The sequence below is a fragment of the Bubalus kerabau genome, chromosome 8 (genome assembly GCF_029407905.1).
Source record: "Bubalus kerabau isolate K-KA32 ecotype Philippines breed swamp buffalo chromosome 8, PCC_UOA_SB_1v2, whole genome shotgun sequence".
Taxonomy (NCBI): Eukaryota; Metazoa; Chordata; class Mammalia; order Artiodactyla; family Bovidae; genus Bubalus; species Bubalus kerabau.
The window spans coordinates 27,970,040-27,997,481 of NC_073631.1; the positions used below are offsets into that span (position 1 = coordinate 27,970,040).

At 38.5% G+C, this 27,442-nt stretch overlaps 1 protein-coding gene across 2 annotated transcripts in view; it reads left to right on the top strand.

Annotated features, from left to right (window-relative positions):
- LRRC72 (leucine rich repeat containing 72) overlaps nt 1-27,442 on the top strand; it is a 55,708-nt gene that overhangs the window by 25,576 nt on the left and 2,690 nt on the right. The window contains exons 3-6 of one of the 2 annotated variants that reach the window (XM_055589909.1): nt 9,092-9,173; nt 9,892-10,002; nt 20,084-20,173; nt 21,427-21,579. In XM_055589909.1, coding sequence (XP_055445884.1) covers nt 9,092-9,173; nt 9,892-10,002; nt 20,084-20,173; nt 21,427-21,579 — 436 coding nt within the window. Of the gene's footprint in view, nt 1-9,091; nt 9,174-9,891; nt 10,003-20,083; nt 20,174-21,426; nt 21,580-25,558; nt 26,023-27,442 lie in introns of those variants that run through there. The other variant, XR_008717653.1, reaches the window with a different exon arrangement.

A 27,442-nucleotide genomic window follows, 5' to 3' on the forward strand; every position in this document is an offset into this window, starting at 1 on the left:
TACAGTCAAGAAACTCATATCTTTCCATTTAGGGAATTTTTCTTGGAGTGTATTGTTGATTTCTTTCTTTTTATGTCCACCATTCTCTTTCTGGAACTCCTACACAAATGTTGAACTACTGAACTGGCTCTCTAATTTTCTTTTAGTTTCTCCATTTTCTATTTTTTTGGTCAGATTGCTCTACTTTCTGAGAATTTCCTCAACATTCTCTTCCAACTCTTTTATTACATTTTAGACTACATTCATGTTTTTAATTTCCCAGGGCTCTTATACCCCTCTAAATGTTATTATTATATTATCTTTATATATAGCAGGATTAAACTATTAAGATCTGGCTGCCCACATTCTGAGAGCCAAGCTGGGAAAAGAGGGCTGGGAACCCTCAACATATAGTGTACATACATTCCCTTAATCTCAGTTTTCAGTGGGAACCTCTGTCTTTACATCTGTCTAGTGGCTACTTGACCAGGAACTCTTGTCTTAAAAGAGTTCCCTTAAAAAAGTCCCTCATTCCATCCAGGGAATGAATCTCTAGTCTTTTGAGGTGGTAGGGGAGAAGTCCAGTTGCCATGTGGTTATACTGGGAACATTATTGAGTAGAATTTCTCTGCTCAGTTAATCTTCTCCTCTTTATCCTCACGTCCAGTCTTTGAGCCTTTTTAGAATTTTATGGTATAAATATAAGGTTGTTTTCTGGTTTAGAATTTGACTTTGTTGTTTCTATTAATTCTATTACCCCTAGATTATATGCTTTCCAAAACCATATTGCTATGGTCTAATTTTCTGTTCTCCCTCTCTTTATGAATATACGTCTTTTGAAACAATTATTTTATTGTCATTTTAGATAAATATTTGGCTGGAAAAAATTAAATCTGTGTTTATAATATGAACTTTTAACCAGAAGTCATTTTCCTCACCAGCAATCATGTGCATAATTCTTAAGTTTCCTTCCAAGTCTGTGATCTTGTTTTACAATAGACATTTTTTGAAGACACTCTTTATATTGATGGCATTATTCAGATTTAGTGAACATAGTCTCTAAAACTGATTTTACAAGCTGTATCCTAGGGAGCTATTATGGAACATAATTCGAGAGACACTCGGAAATCTTCTCAGAGCACAATACCTATTCAGACTGACCTGAAAGTCAGCAATTAGAGAGTCATCGATCACAATCCTCTAATTGAAAAGAAATAGCAGGACTTCCCTGATGACTCAGCTGTAAAGAATCCACCTGCAATGCAGGAGACGTGGGTTTGATCCCTGGGTCAGGACAATCCCCTGAAGAAGGAAATGGCAACCCATTCCAGTATTCTTGCCTGGAGAATCCCATGGACAGAGGAGCCTGGCACACTACAGTCCATGGTGTTACAAAAGAGTTGGACATGACTTTGTGACTAACAGGAGCAGCAGCAACTGCTAGCAGACAGTGTTCTAAGAGAAAGGGGTAAAACAGTAAACAAAATAACTTAAAAGAAACACCTTTGGGATGGCTATCTTAAGCCTTATCAACAATATAGCAGTTTACCTCTACCAATCTGCAGAAATGGGACTCTAGAGCATGTTGAAAGGGCTTGAAGTGGGGTGTTCAGGGGTAAGAGGATGCTGGAAAAAAGGAATGCTGAAAAGCAACGTGGAGGAAACCAAGAGCAAGTGCATTTACTTACGTATTACTTTGCTTCACACCAATGTTGCATGGTTCTTTTAGTTTGGACTGATTGGCAATCAGATGCATCTGTCTAGTTTCTGCTGGAAAGTCATTGATAAAACTGGAGAAAAACTTCCTAAGGGTTGGAGACATGAGAGGACAGTGCCTGGGACCCAAAGTTAGCCTAAGATAGTGGCAGCCAGATTGGAGCAATTTTTGAGAGAAACCCAGATCCCTTGAGATTCAAGATTAGATCAGATGGATGGGACTAGTCAAGCCAGTGACTCAAGCTGCATCTGGGAATGAGCTTCACAGCTCAGCTTCCTACCCTGGGTGGTAATAAAGTTCAGTGGTTCCCAGCAAGGACTCTGGAGTCTGGGCCAAACTTCAGTTCCTCTATATACTAGCTGTGTAGCCCTGTGAACAAGTTACTCAACCTCTCTGTGTCTGTCTTATTGCTTAAATAAGGTAATTTTATTTGTGCATACATGCTAAATTGCCTCTGTCATGTCCGACTCTTTGCGACCCCATGGACTATTGCTCACCAGGCTCTTTTGTTCATGGGGTTCTCTAGGCAAGAATACTGGAGTGAGTTGCCATACCCTCCTCCAGGGGATCTTCCCTACCCAGGTATCAAACCCACATCTCTTATGTCTCCTGTGTTGGCAGGCAGGTTTTTTTTTAACCATTAGTGCCACCTGGGAAGCCCATATATCTATGTAAATATCACATGTATATGTATCTTCAGATGACATTAGTACTTTGCCATATGTGTATATATTTCAAGATTATTATAGTTCTCTTTTTTCTCATTTGATGCCAGATATTTTGTACATTTTAAACATGTTTTTTGGTTATTGCTGACATAATAGAAAAAAACAATTGTGGAATATTTTTTATTACTCCATATTTTCCATTACTCAAACTAATAATATTTTCCATTACTTGAAATTATATTCAAGCTAAGGAAGAAATATCAATAACCTCAGATATGCAGATGACACCCTTATGGCAGAAAGTGAAGAGGAACTAAAAAGCCTCTTGATGAAATGAAAGAGGAGAGTGAAAAAGTTGGCTTAAAGCTCAACATTCAGAACACTAAGATCATGGCATCCTGTCCCATTGCTTCATGGGAAATAGATGGGGAAACAGTGGAAACAGTGTCAGACTTTATTTTTGGGGGCTCCAAAATCTGCAGATGGTGACTGCAGCCATGAAATTAAAAGACGTTTACTTCCTGGAAGGAAAGTTATGACCAACTTAGATAGCATATTCAAAAGCAGAGACATTACTTTGCCAACAAAGGTCCATCTAGTCAAGGCTATGGTTTTTCCTGTGATCATGTATGGATGTGAGAGTTGGACTGTGAAGAAAGCTGAGCGCCAAAAAATTGATGCTTTTGAACTGTGGTGTTGGAGAAGACTCTTGAGAGTCCCTTGGACTGCAAGGAGATCCAACCGTCCATTCTGAAGGAGATCAGCCCTGGAATTTCTTTGGAGGGAATGATGCTAAAGCTGAAACTCCAGTACTTTGGCCACCTCATGCAAAGAGTTGACTCATTGGAAAAGATTCTGATGCTGGAAGGGATTGGGGGCAGGGGGAGAAGGGGATGACAGAGGATGAGATGGCTGGATGGCATCACCGACTCAATGGATGTGAGTCTGAGTGAACTCCAGGAGTTGGTGATGGACAGGGAGGCCTGGTGTGCTGCGATTCATGGGGTCGCAAAGAGTATACACGACTGAGCGACTGAACTGAACTGAACTGAATGTCTTCTGGATGGTTTATATAGAAATTCCCCCAATTTAATGAACCACATGATGCACTATATGCCAACTTTTGGTCTGAGAATCAGACAGTCTTGGGTTTGAACCCTTGCTCTGTTATCTTGAGAAACTGTTTAACTTGTCTAAGCCTCAGTTTCCTCCTAGGTAAAAAAGGAAATAAAACAAATACCATGGGCTACTCAGATGACATTGGTGAAAACATTTGGCTTAGTTCCTGGGTCATAATAAATGTTTAAAAGATATGACTTTTCCCTTGAGTCTAAATCAGTAGTTCCCAATCAGGAATGACTTTGCAACCCCTCTCCCACCTCACATATAGAAGGGGAATATGCAGCAATGTCTGGAAACATTTTCTATTTTCACAGCTGGGGTGTGTATGCTACTGACTTCTAGCAGATAGAGGTTAGGGATGCTGCCAACCATACTACAATCCACAGAGCAATTCCACCAACCCCAACAAAGATTTATCTGGCCTCAAATGTCAATAGTTTTAAAGGTTGAGAAGTCCTTCCCTAAAAGTATGCCTCCTTAATTTTAAAATCATGCTGGCCTAAAAATTTCCCCACTAGTACATCAGTGGTGACCCATAAGAGCTTTTATCTTAAATGTAAGTGCTCTCCACTGTATCAAAAGTAATAATGGTTAGGGAGTAAATAATAGCAGCTATTGTTTATTGACCACTTGCTATATGCTAAACCCTGAGCTAAGATAAGATATAAGTCACATCTGACTCTTCGCCACTCCATGGACTGCAGTATGCCAGGCTTCCCTGTCCTTCACTATCTCCTGGAGTTCGGTCAAACTTATGTCCACTTAATCATGATGAGTGATGCCATCCAACCATCTCAGCCTCTGTCTCTCCCTTCTCCTCTTGCCCTTAATGTTTCCCAGCATCAGAGTCTTTTCCAGTGAGCCGGCTCTTCACATCAGATGGCCAAAGTATTGGAGCTTCAGCATCAGTCCTACCAATGAATATTGAGGACTGATTTCCTTTAGGATTGACTGCTTGGATCTTCTTGCTGTCCAAGAGACTTTCAGGAGTCTTTTCCAGTGCTCAGCCTTCTTCAGGTCCACGTGTCACATTTGTACACGACTACTGGAAAAACTATGACCATGTGGACCTTTGTCGGCAAAGTGATGTCTCTGCTTCTGAATATGCTGTCTAGGTTTATCATATCTTTTCTTCCAAGGAGCAAGCGTCTTTTAATTTCATGGCTGCAGTCACTATCCATGGTAATTTTGGAACCCCAAATCTGTCACTGTTTCCACTTTTTCCCCATTTATTTGCCATGATAGGATTGGATCCTATGATCATAGTTTTTTGAATGATGAGTTTTAAGCCAGCTTTTTCACTCCCCTTTTTCACTCTCATCAAGAGGCTCTTTAATTCCTCTTTACTTTCTGCCATTAGAGTGATATCATCTGCATATCTGAGGTTTTGATATAATTTGTGAAATGTCACATTCTAATATAAATTTTATGGCAATCCTTAAAATTGGTAGTGTAGATTTTTCTAAGTGGAAAATTGTAATAATGTTTTACTTTAACAATGGTCTGAGTGTCAAAATAATCAGCAAGTCTTTCAACTCCCATTCCTGGATCTTAACTTCAGCAACTTGGTACATTGCAATGTCTATAAGGTCCTGTGAATTTTACCTTGGAACTATCTCTCAATTTCCTCTACTTTGGTCTTCTTCCACTGTCATTACTGTACTCTGGGATCCATATATTCTTTTGAATTAGCATAACACCATTTTTGTTAATCTCTTGTCATTACTGTCTCTTCTAAACAGTACTCTTTTCTGCCATTTTCTTTCCAAAATAAAACTGGTAAATAACACTTCTCTGTACAAAATCTTTTAATAGTTCCCCAAGGTCCTCATGATCTGGCTTTATCTCCTTTCACTCCATTTCCCCCAAATCATTTCATCCCAACAAGTAGTGCAATCTTAAAATTCCAATAATCATGATTCAGAGATGTTAACGCTCTTGAGAAAATTATTATTCTATAATCAAGATTAAATGGTTTGAGTTTATTAGTATTCTTGTGTTAATGCATAATGCAAGAGAAATTAAAACCTCAACTAACTAGTAATGTTCTGTCAATGTTGGGCAGGCAACTGGGGGAAAAAAAGAGAAGAAAAAGTCATGATTTGCCCTGGTGTTCTGTTTCCATGCTGATGTTAAGTGTGGCTATCATTAGATTAGGGATTGGTGAGGGGAAAGACAAAAGGTAATGAGTGGCTGTCAGGTTAGCAGGAAGAGTGGAAGGGATAGGAAGCAACTGGGACCCACCCCTCTCTGTGTCAATGGTCTCTCCTACTTGGCACAAACTTGGCTTCTCTCAAAAAGCTGAAGTGAAATTACTAGTGTTTCTCCTTCACAAGTGCTGATGTAATTAGGTACAGATACGACTGGGAGACAATGAGGTTGAGCAGAACATGTGCATTTTATAGATTCATAATTTGGGACTGTTGCAAGTATAAGAAAAAATTAAATTTGCTAAGGAAACCCATTTTCAAACTTTGAATATAAATCTAAAATAGCTTTTCTGAGTTATGAGAGGGCATGAGTAAAATTTCTAATAAATCCTCACTAAGTCAGATAAGTTGGCATCTGTCTACCTAAATCAATCCATCAAAAGTTAAAACAGTTTTATTTAACTGATGACAGTATTTCCCGTGATAGATTTTAATAAACATATAAAACTAATTTGCAATATGAGCACTTATTTCTGTATATATAAACCAGTAAGCACTTGGTCAAAACTGTTTCATGAGATTCTTCTCCCTGCTACATCCTGTATTAAGCTGTAAAGTGAGCATTGTTCACATTTAACTTAAGCACTGCTTTTAGAACTTATCTGCCCCACCCTGTGACTCTACCATGTCTCATCCTCATAACTCAAATCTGTCAAATTTTATCAGGGTTATAAAATCAATATTTTTCTTTAAAGTAGTGGGATTCTCCTTGCAGACTAACAAACATTTCTGAATTCAGATCAGAGTTAAATACCCCTATTATGTACCGTAATGGCTCATTAGAGGAATTATCAAGAGTGCTCTTGACTATTTCCAATTCATATAGCACACAAAATTTCTAATCTCATCTTGAAAGTAAGATCGCACTTCACCATGTAGTTAGGATAATGGAGAGATGGGAAGGATCAGAGACTGAAGAAACATGGTTTCTTTCCTTAAGGAAGACACAAAACCAGTGATCAAGTAATTGCACAAGTCTAAGAAAGTGTTGGATGTGGTCAAGAAAAGAAAGGTTCATGGGATTTGGAGTTATCAGGAAAGGACTTATTAAAGAAAGATGAGCTGTAAAGTAAGAGGATTGTGCTGTATCTTGTCTGCTTCTTGGAAATGGTGGCCAGTTGAGCTGTTAGCCCTGGGTCTGATCTCCTGAATGTATGCAGATTACAGAGTCCTTGGCTCAACTGAGATCTGTTGACACGAAGGACAGAGAGCCCGAGAAGAGGAGATGGCTCGTAGACTGGGGCCTAAAGAAAGAGAATTCAGAATTAGGCCTTCTTGGGGGAGGAGGAATAGTGGTGAGAGGGGGAAGGTATACCTCAGAGGAAGGGCGGGTGGGTGGCATGTAGAGCATTTAACTACTGAATTAAACCATCTCTCAGGAAATCTGACTCAAAGTCCTGGAGCATGTGGAAGTTTAGAGAAGCAAAATGTGGGTCAAAACAAAGCAAGAAGACAGCAGTGAGATGCAAAGAGATCAAAGAATGGTCTCAATGAATCTCTGGAGCAGTGGAAACGTGTTGTGGCAGCCTGCTCAGGGATGGTGGGAGAGGCATTGCCAGCCTAGGGCAGATCCTTGAGAATAATCAGAAATGTACCAGGAAGAAAAGCCATTCAGGCAAAGAGAAATCATGACTCATACACAGATGCAGAAACGGCTTAGCATTATCTGAGGAGGGAGCCCTTGGCACATAATAGCCACTTAATAATATGTGATGGTGAATCAGTGGATATATGGAGCCAAATCCAGTGCTATGACACAGAGCAGAACAACAGGAAAGGTTGTCGAAACAAAGGGCTGGACCAGATTCCAGAAGCTTTGAAAACCACACAGTTTAGAGGAGATGTGGTAAGAAAAGTTTGTATTAAGTCAGCTAGTTCAGGTCAGTCTCTCAGTCGTGTCTGAATCTTTGCAGCCTCAAGGACTGCAGCACACTAGGCTTCCCTGTCCATCACCACCTTCCAGAGCTTGCTCAAACTCATGTCCATCATGTCAGCGATACCATCCAACCATCTCATCCTCTGTCATCCCCTTCTCCTCCTGCCTTCAATCTTTCCCAGCATCAGCGTCTTTTCCAAGAAGTCAGTTCTTACTATCAGATGCCAAAGTATTGGAGTTTCAGCTTCAACATCAGTCCTTCCAATGAATATTCAGGACTGATTTCCTTTAGGATGGACTGTTTGGCTCTCCTTGCCATCCAAGGGGCTCTCAAGAGTCTTCTCCAACACCACAATTCAAAAGCATCAACTCTTCGGCACTCAGCTTTCTTTGTAGTCCAACTCTCACATCCATACATGACTACTGGAAAAACCATAGCTTTGACTAGACAGACCTTTGTTGGCCAAGTAACTTCTCTGTTTTTTAATATGCTGTCTAGGTTGATCATAGCTTTTCTTCTAAGGAGCAAGTGTCTTTTAATTTCATGGCTATAGTCATCATCTGCAGTGATTTTGGAGCCAAAAAAATAAAGTCTCTCACTATTTCCATTGTTTCCCTATCTATTTGCCATGAACCGAGGACCAGATGCCATGATCTTAGTTTACTGAATGCTGAGTTTTAAGCCAACCTTTTCATTCTCCTCTTTCACTTTCATCAAGGGGGTCTTTAGTTTTTTGCTTTCTGCCATAAGGGTGGTGTCATCTGCATATCTGAGGTTACTGATATTTTTCCTTGCAATCTTGATTCCAGCTGGTGCTTCATCCAGTCCAGCATTTCTGATGATGTACTCTGCATATAAGTTAAATAAGTAGGGTGACAATATATAGCCTTGATGTACTCCTTTCCCGATTTGGAACCAGTCTGTAGTTCCACGTCCAGTTCTAACTGTTGCTTCTTGACGTGCATACAGATTTCTCAGGAGGCAGGTCAGGTGGTCTGGTATTCCCATCTCTTTCAGAATTTTCCACAGTTTGTTGTGATCCACACAGTCAAAGGCTTTGGCATAGTCAATAAAGCAGAAGTAGATGCTTTTCTGGAACTCTCTTGCTTTTTCGATGATCCAACAGATGTTGGCAATTTGATCTTTGGTTCCTCTGCCCTTTCTAAATCCAGCTTGACCATCTGGAATTTCACAGTTCATGTACTGTTGAAGCCTGGCTTGGAGAATTTTGAGCATTACTTTGCTAGCGTGTGAGATGAGTGCAATTGTGTGGTAGTTTGAGCATTCTTTGGCATTGCCTTTCTTTGGGATTGGAATGAAAACTGACCTTTTCCAGTCCTGTAGGCACACACTCTTTTTATCACATGTACCTTCAAGGGCAATTCAGTAGCCCAGGCAAGAAGTTGCAGATAATTAATAAAAACAGCAAATGTTAGCTCTTAACTAAATTTATATATGTGCATATAATTATGTACAATTTTTGTAGAAAGTATATTGTTCTCTAACTCTCATTTTCAGCTCCATGGAATAACATTTCTAACCAGAAACTATTGTCTGGCAGAACTATATCTAAACAACAATGCAATATTTGATATTGAAGGTATGTCTTAAATTTTCTCTTTTAATTGAATAGATTTTTAAATAAATAATAACTTTCAACTATGGTATTGCTGAAGAGGACATGGCAACCCACTCCAATATTGTTGCCTGTAGAATCCCATGGACAGAGAAGCCTGGTGAACTGTAGTCCATAAGAGCTACAGTACAAAGAGTTGGACATAACTGAAGTGATTTAGCACATACACATGCATGGTATTGCTAATGGCGTGGAAAACTCTGTTTTAACATTTTCATTGAAGATATATGATAGAAACTTAATTTTTAATGTTCTTATGTATATTTCATTTAAGATGTGCTGTTTGATTATGGTTTTAGCTCAATATTATCATATGTCTTATCCAAGATGTTAAAGAATCTTTTTTTTTTAACATAAAAATTTTGCCATTCTACCACATCGTTGGACACAAACTAGATATTGTGGAAGCAAAATTTTTAACAATGTTTGGGAGCATTAATAAAAATAATGACTTCATAAATAATCTTAAATGTTTTTACTGGTTATATTTTGTCCCAGTCAAATCGGTGTTTCACTCTGAGTTAATTTTGTATCTGCAACAATCTCTAAACTGATAATTACAAGCCAGGTATTAAAGTACTTGTATACTATTATCATGAGATACAAAGAGGTGTACTACAAAACATTTTTATTCATTTAAAAAAATGTTTTAAATCTTACACAAATATTTTATTTTTTTCAGGCCTGCACTATTTGCCTTCATTGCATATACTCCTGCTACATCACAATGAGTTAATAAACCTTGATGCAACAGTAAAAGAATTAAAGGGAATGCTAAATCTGAAGACCCTAAGTATTAATCTGCACTTTATATGTCCATAACTTAAAAGTGATAACACACTATTTCATGTTTTGAATTTAAATTAGATCAGTGTGTTTAACAAAACTACTTAGATGTTCCTGAAAACAAGACTAGATCTTAATCTCTTTAAAAACATATTTTCAAAAGAACAACAGGTAGAAAAAACTTTTGTGAAATGATACAGTATGAAAATGACAAAGTGACCCAAAAAACTGTTACATGTTACATCTGTGGTTTTGGTTTTTTCTTCAAAAGAAAGTTTTGGCATTTATTATATGATCCCACTTGTTCATATAAATGTCCAGAATGGGCACATTGATCAAGATAGCAACACTGAGAGGTAACTGCTTTTAAATAGATTAGTGTTTAACCCAGGGTTGGGGGATGCGGGTCTATGGAGTGATAGCCTGGCATTTCTTTTTGGGGTGATGAAAATGTTCTGAAATTGAAGGTGGTAATGATTACACATCATGCAAAATACCAGCCTGGATGAAGCACAAGCTGGAATCAAGATTGCTGGAAGAAATGTCAATAACCTCAAATATCCAGATGACACCACCCTTATGGCAGAAAGTGAAGAGGAGCTAAAGAGCCTCTTGATGAAAATGAAATGAGGAGAGTGAAAAAGTTGGCTTAAAACTCAACATTCAAAAAATGAAGATCATGGCATCCAGTCCCATCACTTCACAGCAGATAGATGGGGAAACAATGGAAACAGTGACAGACTGTGTTCTTGGGCTCCAAAATCCTTGCAGATGGTGACTGCAGCCATGAAATTAAAAGATGTTTGTTCTTTGGAAGGAAAGCCATGACGAACCTAGACAGCATATTAAAAAGCAGAAATATTACTTTGCCAACAAAGGTTAATTTAGTCAAAGCTGTGGCTTTTTCAGTAGTCACGTATGGATGTGAGAGTAGGACCATAAAGAAAGCTGAGTGCCGAAAAATTGATGCTTTTGAATTGTAGTATTGGAGAGCACTCTCGAGAGTCCCCTGGACTGCAAGGAGATCAAACCAGTCCATCCTAAAGGAGATCAGTCCTGAATATTCATTGGTAGGACTGGTGCTGAAGCTGATGCTCCCAATACTTTGGCCACCTGATTTGAAGAACTGACTCATTGGACAAGACCCTGATGCTGGGAAAGATTGAAGGCAGGAGGAGAAGGGGACAACAGAGGATGAGTTGGTTGGTTGGATGGCATCATTGACTCAATGGACATGCGTTTGAGCAAACTCTGGGAGATAGTGAAGGGGAGGGAAGCTTAGCATGCTGCAGTCCATGGGGTCTCAAAGAGTTGAACACAACTGAGTGACTGAACAACAACAATGATTGCACAATTCTGTGAATATACTAAAAACTATGAATTGTGTATTTAAAATTAGTGAAGCCTATCATATGGAAATTATATTAATAAAGCTGACACCCACCCACCCCCCACAAAAGAGCATATTTTAATGGAAGTTTTCCATTGGGTAAACCACAAACTTAATTCATAGATAACCAGGAACTGGCCTCAGTATTTGAAGAAAGTGTGAGATGGGTTGGAAAAATAAACAATACACAGTTCCTACTCTCAATAAGCTTATAGTGTTGAAGAGTAAATAAACTGGTACATTATGGCAATTCAGAACAAATGTTTCTAGGTGGACCAAGGGAAAAGAGTCAGAGCAGTGAAAGGGTTTTCAGATTTCAGAGTTTGAAACTTCTTTCAGTTCAGTTCAGTTCAATCGCTCAGTTGTGTCCAACTCTTTGCGACCCCATGAATCGCAGCACGCCAGGCCTCCCTGTCCATCACCAACTCCTGGAGTTCACTCAGACTCACATCCGTCGAGTCCGTGATGCCATCCAGCCATCTCATCCTCTGTCATCCCCTTTTCCTCCTGCCCCCAATCCCCCCCAGCATCAGAGTCTTTTCCAATGAGTCAACTCTTCGCATAAGGTGGCCAAAATACTGGAGTTTCAGTTTTAGCATCAGTCCTTCCAAAGAACACCCAGGACTAATCTCCTTTAGAATGGACTAGTTGGATCTCCTTGCAGTCCATGAGACTCTCAAGAGTTTTCCCCAACACCACAGTTCAAAAGCATCAATTCTTCGGCACTCAGCTTTCTTCACACTCCAACTCTCACATCCATACATGATCACTGGAAAAACCATAACCTTGACTAGATGGACCTTTGTTGGCAAAATAATGTCTCTGCTTTTGAATATGCTATCTAGGTTGGTCATAACTTTCCTTCCGAGGAGTAAGCGTCTTTTAATTTCATGGCTACAATCACCATCTGCCATGATTTTGGAGCCCCAAAAAATAAAGTCTGACACTGTTTCCACTGTTTCCCTATCTATTTCCCATGAAGTGATGGGACCAGATGCCATGATCTTAGTTTTTTGAGCTTTAAGCCAACTTTTCCACTCTCCTCTTTCACTTTCATCAAGAGAAACTTCTTTATATAGTGTCAAAATATAGATGTTTTCTTTCACCCTATTTATTTTGTATTATTTTCTCAGAATTGCCTGAGACAGTGCTTTAAATATGTGTAAACTGCTGTTGTTGGTGGAGGTCTTGATCAGATCAAAACACAGTTATTAAAGTTTTCAAATATTTTCAGTGTTGATTCGTTATAGCTACTATAAGGAGAAATTATTTAAGTGCTTATAGGTAGGTTCTTAAACTAACTATTAAGATTTCCCTAAGTTCATGGGAATTCCGTGCTCATTTTTGAGATGTGATAAGGTCTGGTAAAGACTTATCAGGATTGACGTGCATATTTGTATCTGGCCCTTCTGTGCTGAACAGGTGCTTCTGTGATTAAAAGACTGGTTATGCAAGATCTACTCTACCTTACCTTCACTTTTCTGTAAAATGGGCTAATAGCTACCTCTCAGGATTGCTTCAAATATTAAACTAATTCTGTAAAATATGTGGGGTTTTTTTCCTTTTTTTCTTTTTTCTTTTGGCTGCTCTGTGTGGCTTGTGGGATCTCACAGTTTCCTGACCAGGGACTGACCCCAGATGTAACAACAAAAATATTATTTTACTATTTAAAGTTGGATAATGAATTAAGATGCACATGGTCTAGAAATTCTGCTTATTGGTAAAGAGATTTTTTAAATTGACATTTTAAATAATAATTATTATAATAACATGTTTGAATGTTTAGAAAATACTTTCTTATAATATTCTTATTTAAATCTTCATAACAATCCAATGATGTGATTAGCATGATGTGATTAGAATTATTCCCTCTTTAATGGTAGAAATGCAGGGCTCAGAGCTTTAACTAGACTGCTACGGAATGTTAAAACTTAGACTCATACTGTGCTTCTTTTGTTTATCATTCATTCATTCAATAAATATTTATCATGCATTCACTGAGTGATACTCTTCTAGATGGGGACATAAAGGTACACAAGAAAGACCCCATCTGGATCTGTATGGAGCTTACAGTTTTCTAACAGTCAACCTACGTATTTCCTGGAGACCTGAGGCGCCTGAATGCAAAACTAACTGGACAATTTGCCAAATATAAGAGCTCGATAATTTAAGCAAATTTATTTTACAAGGCAAGATTTGGAGGTTAGCAATCAAGGTTGCCATCATAGTCAACAAAGTTATGCCCTAAACAGAAGTGTCTGGTGGGGGCAGGGGATGGGCTGGGGTGTGAATGGAGTCTGAAATTCAATTCAGTGCCTGCCTCCCATAGGAAGCCTCTGTGTGGCCACAGAGTAGTGTCAGCCCTGAGGTGGGGTGCAGGAGTGCCTTTTCCTGCTCTCTGAAAGTCTATTAGCTCAGCCTGGTAGTGTAAGGTCCATACCATTGCCTATCACAATGTTTTAAATGACCTCTACTTAAAAATCATAGTGATGTTATTTGTTATATAAATTGTTATAACTGAGAATCTTAGAGGGATTTTTTTAATAGAGAAAATGCTGTATATAATTGCCGCTCCCCCCAAAAAAATTTCTGAAAAATTTTAGTACCAAATATGCGGTTTGAACCCTTACCCCATTTTGGTTAAAGATATATTAAAAAAAAATGTTGGCATTTACTAGCTACTCGGCATCTGGTCCCATCACTTCATGGCAAATAGATGGGGAAACAGTGGAAACAGTGTCAGACTTTATTTTTCTGGGCTCCAAAATCACTGCAGATGGTGACTGCAGCCATGAAATTAAAAGATGCTTACTCCTTGGAAGAAAAGTTATGACCAACCTAGATAGCATATTCAAAAGCAGAGACATTACTTTGCCAACAAAGGTCCATCTAGTCAAGGCTATGGTTTTTCCTGTGGTCATGTATGGATGTGAGAGTTGGACTGCGAGGAAGGCTGAGTGCCGAAGAATTGATGTTTTTGAACTGTGGTGTTGGAGAAGACTTTTGCGAGTCTCATGGACTGCAAGGAGATCCAACTAGTCCATTCTGAAGGACATCAGCCCTGGGATTTCTTTACAAGGAATGATGCTAAAGCTGAAACTCCAGTACTTTGGCCACCTCATGCAAAGAGTTGACTCATTGGAAAAGATTCTGATGCTGGGAGGGATTGGGGGCAGGAGGAGAAGGGGACAACAGAGGATGAGATGGCTGGATGGCATCACCGACTCAATGGACGTGAGTTTGAGTGAACTCTGGGAGTTGGTGATGGACAGGGAGGCCTGGAGTGCTGCGATTCATGGGGTCACAAAGAGTCGGACACGACTGAGCGACTGAACTGAACTGAACTGAACTGAATTATATTTGTGCAGTAATGTCCCCAAATTAAGTTTCTATAAGGCTCTTTTGCAATCACAGAATAGACTCAGCTCATTAACTAAAATGAGAAAACCATGTATTTTCAAGTGTTAAGAATTTTGTTTTTTCAAGTTGTAAAACTGTATAACATGCTAAAATGTTATTATTCCACTTCAATTACCAGTTCTTTAGAGGGTGAGAAAATAGCCTGGAGGGTAAACCTCTAATCCATTTCAGCATGGCACCCTCCACTTTTATAAAGAGAACTGCCGAGAGATTGCCCAGGATTGCTCCCATGGCTGGGAGCTTCAGGGAGGCCTAAAACTGCTGCAGAGTGTGAGGTCCTAGAAAGTGGAATTCCTGACTTGCAGGCTGAGTCAGGCGGGACACACCTTTTCTCTCCAGGCAGTCTACCTTTCCACACCCTTCCTCTCTTTCTCCATTTTCCTCTTCCCTTCTCTCCTCCAAACTCTTTCTAAATCTGTACTGGTGTCGAAGATCTGCTTTGTGGCTGCAGACTTTCACTGACCTTCAGCCTCCCTGCCTCTTTGCCTACATGGAAAAAAACATTCCAACAGCAACAAAATGCTGAACCCATTCTGTTTCTAAATCTTTATTCTCCCCATTTCAAATTGTCTCTGAGTTTCATGAAGCTCCACTATTAGAAAGTATATTTGGACTCCCACATTCCAGAATTGTTAAGACTTGCTTTCCTTGCAGTCTTTAAGGATTCACCATTGGAGACAGGAAATGCCCCTTCTCAAAGGTGCGATCTCCAGCTTTTACAGATTCTGCTCTTAAGCATATCCTGTCCTGCCCTTCCCCAGTTGGCCGCAGTTCACTGCTGATGACAAATAGTCAGGGAGTGAAGAGGGATGCTGGGAGGTCATTGTGGGATCATGGTCTCAGTGGTCTCTTTATTTATTTACTTGGCTAAGTCAGGTCTTAGTTGTAGCACACAGGGTCTTCGTTGTGTCTTGTGGGATCGTTCCTCATGATGCACAGACTCTCTAGTTAGTTGCTCCGTGGCTTGTGGGATCTTAGTTCCCTGACTGTCAACTACAAATTGGTGCTTGCCAAGATGGTTGCCAACAACTGAACAACAAGGGCATTCGCCATCGCCATCAGAGACTAAACCCTGCACTGTTGACCTTCAACACCCCCTGAGAGAGTTCAGGGTGGAGTAAGGCACTCTGTGCTTCAGGCAATCTTGTGGGACAGGACTTTAGATAGAAGTTTTAGGAACAGAGTTTACGATCCCAATCCTTGCATCTCCTCATATCTAGAAAAGCCCTAAATTCCTTCATGGTGACATCAGGTCCTAGCAACAAACTTTTTGTAAAATTAATGCTTAATGGTATTGAACTCCCCCTTCACCAAAATCCTCTATATTGACTTTCCCCTACTACCTCTATGGAGCAGTCTCTTAGAGCTATCTGCGGTGCTGCCTCCCAGGCTGCAGTCCTCATTTTGCCCCAAATAAAACTTAATTTGCAAGTCTCAAGTTGTACATCTTTTTAGTCAACATGACCAAGGATTGACCCTATGGCCCCTGCATCGCAAAGCAAATTCTTAACCATTAGATCACCAAGGAAGTCCCTCAATGGTTACTTTATCTGAGACTCTTTACCCCGAAATGCCCCTCGAGGTTAGGACTACTTCTCCCATACAATGCAGTAGAACAGTCCACTCTATTAAAAAGCCAGCTGGATCTTTTATTGCTGTTTATCCTGAAACAGCATTCTTCACTCTCTTAACCCCTGGTTTAGTTCGTTTGTCTTTCAAAAATCAGGTATCACTTCCATATTCAAGACAAGCTGTGGCCCAGAGATTTTAGTTAAAATGAAATGGTAACAGTGGAGATTCTGATCTTGTAAATAACCTTGAGCCAGAACCTCTGTCTGATTGTTGACAGCTAAGCTTGGAGAAGGCAATGGCAACCCACTCCAGTACTTTTGCCTGGAAAATCCCATGGACGGAGGAGCCTGGTAGGCTACAGTCCTTGGGATCGCTAGAGTTGGACACGACTGAGCGACTTCACTTTCACTTTTCACTTTCATGCATTGGAGAAGGAAATGGCAACCCACTCCAGTGTTCTTGCCTGGAGAATCCAAGGGAAGAGGGAGCCTGGTGGGCTGCCATCTATGGGGTCGCGCAGAGTCTGACACGACTGAAGCGACTTAGCAGCAGCAGCAAGCTTCTTTCCACAGGCTTCTCTGTACAGGCACAGATGGAACTGCTTTTAACTGCTTTTCTCTATATCATTTCCTCATCTATTAAAATGAACATGCTGACACATTATTAATTACATCAGCTTTCTTCAAAGATGATCTTAAAAACATTCAGGTTCATTTAAATGGGATTTTACATTTTGCTTTAAAAGTTAATAAAAATTAACTGGTGCTAATTATTTAGATAAATTTTTTTTTCCTCTTCTGTTTCCATAAATAGCTTCACACATGTGACTCATGGAGCTCAAGCTTGTGCAGTAAAGTAGTAGAAACATTTTGATATATTATTGGGTAGATGTAAATTGCTTACCCTCAGAATCCCAAATTAAGATAAGCAAGACAGTGCTGGCGCCATCAAGGTGTACTCTATAAGAAGCCTAGAGGAAAGGTGGATTAAATAGTATTAACCTATTGAAAGTGAAAGTGTAAGCAATTTCACTTCATCGTTCCTGAAAGAATGTGCCCATACATCATAGAAGGCTTTCAGAACTTTCAGACACAGGAAACTGATATCATATCTTAGAAACTTTATTTATGGTAATTTTAGTAGCATCAGTCCAAAACTCATAAATCCAAAATATTTAATGCTTGATAGTATGGAGGGGAAAAAAGAATTAAAAATAAGATTGCTTCCTTCTAAAATTTGAGTAAGAAAAAAAGTGAATAATAAAAACAGAATAATTTAAAATTATTTAATTCTATTTTTTAAAGTTAACTTAGAGACTGAGAATAATAGACCAGTTTTCTGACTTGCTACCACTTAGATTTTATGATGAGACGAATGTTGAACCACAATAAGCACGAGCTTTTAGTATTATGATACCTTTTTAATAAGTAATAATAGTAGATCCAAATCTGGTGATTTGTTTAGCAAAAGCCAGAAGTATTACAATACATAAAGAAGTTAGTTAACCAAGCACTAGGAAGAAAACCAAGAGAAGGAATTAAACAGTAATGTTCTCAGAGGGAAAACAGACTAAGAAGGGTATCCCCAAAGTAAACGTCATTGTAAGATGCTTGTGCATTTTCCACTAACATCACATGCAAAGGCAGACTCTGCTCCTAGCTGCTACAATGTAGGACAGGGTTATGAGGTGTCGGATGTGATTCTCCAAGTCAGTAACCACGGAGCAGCCTTATGCACAATATAGTGCGTGTGAATTTTTCTTCCTCCTAAACTCTCATTAAAAACAACAGTGCTTTGCTTTTATATTCTTGAAGGTGATCGTTTTCTTCTTTTTCTGGCTCAAACTACAATGCATGATCGCTGTGGATCTTTTTAAATCTGTCCTTATTACTGGTTTAATATACATCCATTCTATTCCCCATCCTATTGTTATAATTATTTTGTTATGTTAAATTCCTTGTCTTTTAAGATTAAAATTCAAACCAGTTTTGTCACTTAAGAAATCTTGAAAAATATCCATTTTATTTTTCCTCTAGTTTCCCCCAATATATACATATTTCCTTTTTTTTTAAATTTTCTTGTTGCCCCTGGCTCTACATTTTCTTTTATGCCTTTCCTCATATAACTTTTGTTTATTATGCACCAGGTGTCTTCCATTGCCTGCTTTAAGTCCCTCTAAAGCTCATGTTTTCCACAGGGAATAGCTATATATAACGATTTTATTAGCCGGAAAAGTTAGTGTTTATACAACAAATATCAGAATGTTTTATTTCCTGCAGAAAAAAGCATGCAGATAATTAGCTTCTTCAGTTTTTATCTAAACAGTTTGTTTTTTAAGCATGCCCTCTGCCCCTGTCTTCTTTATGTTGCAAACTCTTCTTTATAAATATTAATCAGTTTTTTCCTGGGTTTCCAGTGCTTAATACTTTCATGCTTTTATCAAACCTAGTATTCTATAAATAGTCAAATGCTACAGCTAAATGTACATTAAATGAGCCTCTTTTTGTTGAGTGATATTTGTACAATAGCTGGAGCTCTTTCTGTTACTGCCATCTAGTGGTTCTCCTCACTAGGTATATTTTCCAGAAATAGTTTCTAGAAATTCCATGTAGGCAGAATCCAATAGCTAAAGATATCCAAGTGAAAATTATAAAAGACTGTATTGAAATAACCCTGCTTAATATTATCTAAAGAAGGAGAGGGAAAATATTCTACCTTTTCTCTGGAAAATAAAATACAACTTCCAGTTGAAGATTTTTTAAATGTTGATGCATTTTTTCAATCTTCTGATGCCTAAGGGATGTCATGAGAGAAATGCCAGGAGTTCTTCTGCATTAGCATGCCTCCCACCTCCAGCAACTGGATTAGCAAGCATGGTTCTTCACGTATCCTAGCACCTCCACACAAGGAAATCCGAAGCCCCTGTGCCTGGCCAGAGGTATGCAGGGTGCAAAACCAGCATCTGTTCACCTCTGCTCCTGCTGAGACCTGAGCTGCTACTGGCTTTACATATTCCGAACTAGGCACAATGGTGGGAAGCCAAGAAAGAAAACTCTATTCAAATGGTGTACCATATCTCAGCTCATCTCCTCACAGACACCAATGTGACCTTTGAGAGGGGAAGAAGAGAACCAAATGAGCAAATCCTTTAATAAAGAGCAGCAGCAGGGACCCTCTTTTATTGCTGTTCAGTAGCTCAGTCATGTCCGACTCTGCAACACCATGGACTGAAGCACACCAGGCTTCCCTGTCCATCACCATCTCCCAGCGTTTGCTCAAACTCACATCCACTGAGACAATGATGCCATTCAACTATCTCATCCTCTCTGGTCCCCTTCTCCTCCTGCCTTCAATCTTCTCAGAACCCTCTAGAGCTGATATTAAGTTCTTCCTTTACTGATTAATTTATGGACATGTTAAAAAATTTCCCATTTGTGGCAGATTTGGGTCACAGATACATCCTCAGTACCTAGCACAGTTCCTAAAAGTTAGTAAGCATTCCAAAAATATTTGTTGAATGAATGAATTTAACAGATAGAAAAAGTAAGTCCTGCAATGAATAGATAAGTGTTTGGTGAAACCAAAGTCTGTGAAGCAGGGCTTCATATATACTTATGTTTTATATTAATCTTGCGATTTTTCTTTTATGTGTTAAATGAAACTGATTTCAAAATCTGACATCTTAATTTGGCTTCTTTCTTTGCAGCTCTCTACCAAAATCCTTTATGCCAGTATAACCTGTACCGTCTATATATAATCTACCACCTTCCAGGAGTCGAGTTGCTTGACCGAAATCGTAAGAGCATTTCTTCTTGAAGAGAAATATTGGAGAGCCAGTCTTATAACTCAGTGGTTTAAAATGCTGATGATCTTTGATCTTTGAAAATAACTGTTTTTGTAAATGAAAGTTTTTCAATTATTGAAATTTTTGCTGTATGAAGTTTGCTCTAGTTTAGGAGCTTGTCTGTTGACCACTTTATAAGAAAGACCATCTAACAGAGCCTGGAGAAAGATCTCCTTTTGATTCTAGCTTTGTCAATAATACATGTTTTTCCTTATTCTTTTTTAAATTTTTATTTTTTGTCAGTTATGTATTGAATACTCATTCACTGACCACCTGGCACTCTTTTAATTTTTTATTTCAAAAATGAGACAATTGGACCAAATCTCTTAAGGCTTAGCCTATTTAAATTCTAAAAGTCATATTCATATGTGAAACAAATTGCCAGTCCAGGTTCGATGCATGACACAGGATGCTCAGGGCTGGTGCACTGGGATGACCCAGAGGGATGGTACGGGGAGGGAGGTGGGAGGGGGGTTCAGGATGGGGAACACGTGTACACCCGTGGTGGATTCATGTTGATGGATGGCAAAACCAATACAATATTGTAAAGTAATTAGCCTCCAATTAAAATACATAAATTTATATTAAAAAAATAAATAAGTCATATTCTTTGAAATTCTGCAAATATATATGCATATATATATACTAAAACATGTAATCAATCATAACCTCTTTGTGATATATTTTTAGACATTGCAGACAAACTAGTATGTCTGATTTGTATAAGCCACAAAAAAAATAATCAACCTCACTGCATTATATTTTACATTCTTTGAGGTCTGTTTTACCCATAAGTGCTATTTACCTACCTACCTACTTACCTTTCCACAGATGTGAACATTCTTAATCATTTGTAACTGAGTAACTTCTTAATGAGGATATATTAAAACCATATGTTTATTCTTCTTTTTCCTCATAGCCTTGAGGAAAAGAAGAGATGTAGCACAGTTGTAATTTCAATCATCCATGGTGATGCACTAGAATGTCTGGATGAGATAAGATAGATCTGTGCCCTGTGACATGAGGGACATATATTGAGCTTGTAAGGTTAAAGAATTAGCTTGGTAGAGTTTTTACAAATTGATTATGACAGGATGTTCACATACAACGTAGTTAGGACAAATCCATTTTTGACAGGAATTCTATTTTTTGACTCACTCTGCATATAATGCCATGCAATAACATTGCTTTTTTGCATTTGTCAGAAGTTACAGAAAAGGAAAGAAGGTCAATGATTACACTTTTTAACCATAAAAAGGCTCATATTGTTCAATCAATAGCATTCAGAGGAAAAGTAGATGCCTCATGGGATCCTCGATCACCATTTAAGCAAAAACCAGCACAGAGAGTACCTTCAGGTATTTTGAAAAAAGAAAAAAAACAATGAAATTAAAACTCAACAAGCTTTTGGTTAATTTGATTATAATAACTTCAATTTACAGTAAGCTAAGCACTTACGTACTGAAATATTTTCTAATTTTATTAGCCTAATTAAGTATGCAACCTTCATCATCATTTGTGTCTATTAAATTAAATAAGATAATGTGATAACAATGAGATAACACACTGAAGTCCACACCCCAATATCTAGCACAGCATAAAGGGCTCAGTGAATAAGCTGCAATTGCTACTATTATCAATGAGTCTGGAAAATTTCATGAATTAAGGCTATAAGTTTTTGATAATATAGAAAAATATTAAAAATAAATAAAGATCATTGCAATTCCTGCATCCAGAAATAAACATTGTTATTTGGTTGTACTCTCATACACTGTGATCATATGTGATCATATGTAAGTATAACTTGAATATCTTCAGTAATGTATTCATTAGTTGGAATTTAATTTTCTTGTATGTAACAGAAATCCAACTACAGTGACTTAAGCAAATAGAGCTTTACTTTACTCACACAACAAACAGTGTCCAAGGTTAGTATAAAGTTAAATGATGTTTTCAGTGTTTGAGAATACATCTGTCTTTTGTTCTGTGATTCTTAATGTGCTTTATGGTTGCCAAGTGGTTATTGTACCATCAGGTATCACATGGGGAGATGAAAAATGGTGCAAAGACAAAAAGCCTTTTCCTCATGACATTTTGCCAATGAGACAACATATATTTGAATAATAACCAAATAGATTCTCTAGAAACAAAGGGAAAAAATATTAAATTGGAAAACAGTTTTGAAGAAATTACCCAGAATGCAACATAGAAAAAGAAGCAGGTGATAAGGAGACATTTGGAAATAATGTTTACTTCCTATATAAATTTAGTAATAAATGTTGTAATCCCATAGGGAAAAATAGAGAAATTGGGCTGAAGGTAATGTTTGAAATGGTAATTGCTGGCAATTTTCCAAATTTGTTAAATGTTATAAATCCTTAGATTCATTCACCAGACAAAATTAACTCAAAAACATAAAAGACATAAAACAGCAATAAATATCCACACCAAAAGCAAAATGAAGTTAAAATAGAGAGAAAATTGTAGATTACCTACAAAAGAATAATTTAGAGATTTACAGCACACTCCTCAACTGCAATTATGGAAATCAAAAGACAGTGATCTAATACTTTTAAAATGCTAAGGAAAATAGTCAACCAAGAATTCTGCAACCAGCTAAATTATTATTCAAGAATGAGCAAGATTAAAAAAAAGAGGCAAAATCAAAATGAAAAGTCAGTTTTTTATCATGAGGTTTTTCCAACAGAAACGGTTGAAAAAATATTAAACACTTATACATGTCCATGTATATTCAACAATTAATATTCTACCATATTCACCATCATCTATGAGGCTTTACTTCTTATGTAAACTCAAAAATATCAAGTATTGATGAACCATTTAAATGCTTCAGTAGCAGACATAATGAAATTACCTTCCTAAATAATTTGGCCTGTAAATTTAAAAAATAAGGATGTTCTTCTATAAAGCTACAATGCCATAATCACACCTAAGAAAAACAACTTATTTATATTTAATTCTTATATGTTATTTAATATATAGTTCAGTTTAGTCGCTCAGTCGTGTCTGACTCTTTGTGACCCCATGAATCGCAGCACGCCAGGCCTCCCTGTCTGTCACCAACTCCTGGAGTTCACTCAGACTCACGTCCATCGAGTCAGTGATGCCATCCAGCCATCTCATCCTCTGTTGTCCCCTTCTCCTCCTGCCCCCAATCCCTCCCAGCATCAGAGTCTTTTCCAATGAGTCAACTCTTCGCATGAGGTGGCCAAAGTACTGGAGTTTCAGCTTTAGCATCATTCCTTCCAAAGAAATCCCAGGGCTGATCTCCTTCAGAATGGACTGGTTGGATCTCCTTGCAGTCCAAGGGACTCTCAAGAGTCTTCTCCAACATCACAGTTCAAAAGCATTAATTCTTCGGCACTCAGCTTTCTTCACAGTCCAACTCTCACATCCATACATGACCACAGGAAAAACCTTAGCCTTGACTAGACGGACCTTTGTTGGCAAAGTAATGTCTCTGCTTTTGAATATGCTATCTAGGTTGGTCATAACTTTCCTCCAAGGAGTAAGTGTCTTTTAATTTCATGGCTGCAGTCACCATCTGCAGTGATTTTGGAGCCCCAAAAAAATAAAGTCTGATACTGTTTCCACTGTTTCCCCATCTATTTCCCATGAAGTGATGGGACCAGATGCCATGATCTTCATTTTCTGAATGTTGAGCTTTAAGCCAACTTTTTCACGCTCCACTTTCACTTTCATCAAGAGGCTTTTTAGTTCCTCTTCACTTTCTGCCATAAGGGTGGTGTCATCTGCATATCTGAGGTTATTGAGATTTCTCCCAGAAATCTTGATTCCAGCTTGTGTTTCTTCCAGTCCAGCATTTCTCATGATGTACTCTGCATATAAGTTAAATAAGCAGGGTGACAATATACAATCTTGAGGTACTCCTTTTCCTATTTGGAACCAGTCTGTTGTTCCATGTCCAGTTCTAACTGTTGCTTCCTGACCTGCATACAAATTTCTCAAGAGGCAGGTCAGGTGGTCTGGTATTCCCATCTCTTCCAGAATTTTCCAGTTTATTGTGATCCACACAGTAAAAGGCTTTGGCATAGTCAATAAAGCAGAAAAAGTTTTTTTGGAACTCTCTTGCTTTTTCCATGATCCAGCGGATGTTGGCAATTTGATCTCTGGTTCCTCTGCCTTTTCTAAAACCAGCTTGAACATCAGGAAGTTCACGGTTCACATATTGCTGAAGCCTGGCTTGGAGAATTTTGAGCATTACTTTACTAGCGTGTGAGATGAGTGCCATTGTGCGGTAGTTTGAGCATTCTTTGGCATTGCCTTTCTTTGGGATTGGAAAGAAAAATGACCTTTTCCAGTCCTGTGGCCACTGCTGAGTTTTCCAAATGTGCTGGCATATTGAGTGCAGCACTTTCACAGCATCATCTTTCAGGATTTGAAATAGCTCAACTGGAATTCCATCACCTCCACTAGCTTTATTCATAGTGATGCTTTCTAAGGCCCACTTGACTTCACATTCCAGGATGTCTGGCTCTAGGTGAGTGATCACACCATCGTGATTATCTGGGTCGTGAAGATCTTTTTTGTATTCTTGTATTCTTCTGTGTATTCTTGCCACCTCTTCTTAATATCTTCTGCTTCTGTTAGGTCCATACCACTTCTGCCCTTTATTGTGCCCATCTTTGCATGAAAATTTGCATGAAATTATATATATATATTTAATATATAATCCATATTCAAATTTCCCACTTGTTCCAAGATGACTTCTACAACTGCTTTTCCAAACCAGAATCCAGTCAGGGTTCACAATTATGTTTGGTTGTTGTGGTTCTTCATTGTTGTTTAGGCGATAAGTTGTGTCCAACTCTTTGCGACCCCATGGACTGCAGCATGGCATGGTTCCCTGTCCTTCACTTCTTCTGGAGTTTGCTCAGACTCATGTCCATTGAGTTGGTGATGCCATCCAACTATCTCAGTCTCTTTTCATTTAAAACAGCCTCCATTGTTTTCCCATGACTTTTTGAAGGGACCAGGCCAGTTACATTATAGAATGCCTCTATTTGTATGATTGTTTCCACAGAGTATAATTTGACATATTCCTCAATCCTCTATATATCCCATAGAATAGGAGAAATACCTGGAGGACATGTTCTGGATGCAGAAGGCTATAGTGTAGAGCTGCTGCTGCTGCTGCTGCTGCTAAGTTGCTTCAGTCATGTCCGACTCTGTGCAACCCCATAGATGGCAGCCCGCCAGGCTCCCCCGTCCCTGGGATTCTCCAGGCAAGAATGCTGGAGTGGGTTGCCATTTCCTTCTCCAATGCATGAAAGTGAGAAGTGAAAGTGAAGTCGCTCGGTCGTGTCTGACTCTTCGCGACCCCATGGACTGCACCCTACCAGGCTCCTCCGCCCATGGGATTCTCCAGGCAAGAGTACTGGAGTGGGGTGCCATTTCCTTCTCTGGTAGTGTAGAGCAATGATTATCAAAGTGTAGTCCCCCAAATCAGCAGCAGCATCAGTTAGTAACTTACTGCAGATGCACATGCCCAGGAAGCTATGTTTTAACAAGCCTTTCAGGTGATTCTGATGCATACTCCCATTAGGAGAACAACCAGTGTAGAGGCAAGAAACAAGTTTTAGGATCAGATTCTCCTGGATCTAAACACCAGCTCTGCTAGTAATTACATGTTTTGTTTTGGACATGACGTTGCTTCAGCCTCCTGATTTTTAAAAAGCGGGTGATATCTTCTTTTGGCTGTCAGGATGCTTATTACACAAACCATTGCAACACCTGATCTGACACATAACAACTGCATGGTAAGTTGGACTGCTCTATTGGTTAGCCACTTGGTTTTTCTTTTAGTTCATGTAAAAGCTAATACTCAAACTAAATGCTACTGGATTAGTGGTGGGGCGGGGGGATAAGCCATGCTGTAGTAGAAAAGGAACCTCTGGATAGAAAATCCCCACTCTTAGAAACAACCAATGCACCTATTAACTAGCAATATAAGACCACCCCCATCTGTTTATCATACATAGAGTGTTTTCCAAGTGTGAGGAGGATAACCGACTACTACCTTTAGAGCTTTACATTTCTTTCATATCAAATCTCCAAAAACAAAATTAGGGAAGAAAGGATAGAGAGAGTATTTCATTGCATTTGAAATCTTTCTTCTTAATCCACATTCTTAATTCATAGATAGGTTGACTATAACCCTCCCCCAAATTGGCAGCATGGCCCTAATTAATCTCTCAATCTCCATTTTCCACAAACCAAACATTTATAATGAACTTAGAACTCCCTATGTAAGCTCTTAAAATTGTGCCTTATAGTTTTATAGTTTCTGTATTTGTTCTTACTGTGATGTGCACATTGAGGATGATATTCTTTCACTGGAAATAAACTATACTTGAAAATGTTTATAGAGCAGTTGTAACACCACATTTTGATTTTATTACTCTTCACCCTAAATTGAGAAAGAAATCAATTGTATTCCAAATAGCTTGAGAACAAGGACAACTTGAAATTTCTTCAAATCCCAGGAATAAAATTAAAAAACACAACTGGAAGAAATATTTGCAGTATATACAATAGGCAAAAGTTAATGCCCATTGTATCAAAGGATCCTATAAATCAATTTGAAAACTAGTGACAAAAGATGTGGACATTATAGAAGGAAATAAATGTGACATCCAACAATCAGCCTCACTAGTGAGCAAGTAAGTGCAAATTAAAGCAATGAGATGCCATTTTCATCCTGCAGTTAGGCAAACACTGGAAAGGCTGGTGAAGTGGAGGAGAGACAAAAGCATAACTCATACATAATTGGTGGGAGTGTAAACTAGTTCAACTTTCTTGCAAGGTCATATGGCAATGTGACAGTACCCGTGCACATACAAAATATGCAACCTATTCAACACAGCAACTAAATTTGAAATCTCTCTACTACAGAAGTATCTGCACACACACAAACAGATATATGTATAAAGTGCTAATTGAAACATTTTTTGTAATAGAAAAACAGTAGAAAGTCTAAACGGTCACTCATAGAAAGTTAACTTATGGCACATCCTTACAATACAAACTATTGGATTAAAGAATCATTCCATGATAAATCTTGAATACAAAAAAAAAAAGAGAGAGATGCATTTTGAGTAATATAATGCATTCCCTGCTCTAGGGGATCTTCCCAACCCAGGGATCAAACCCAGGTCTCCTGCACTGAAGGCAGTTTCT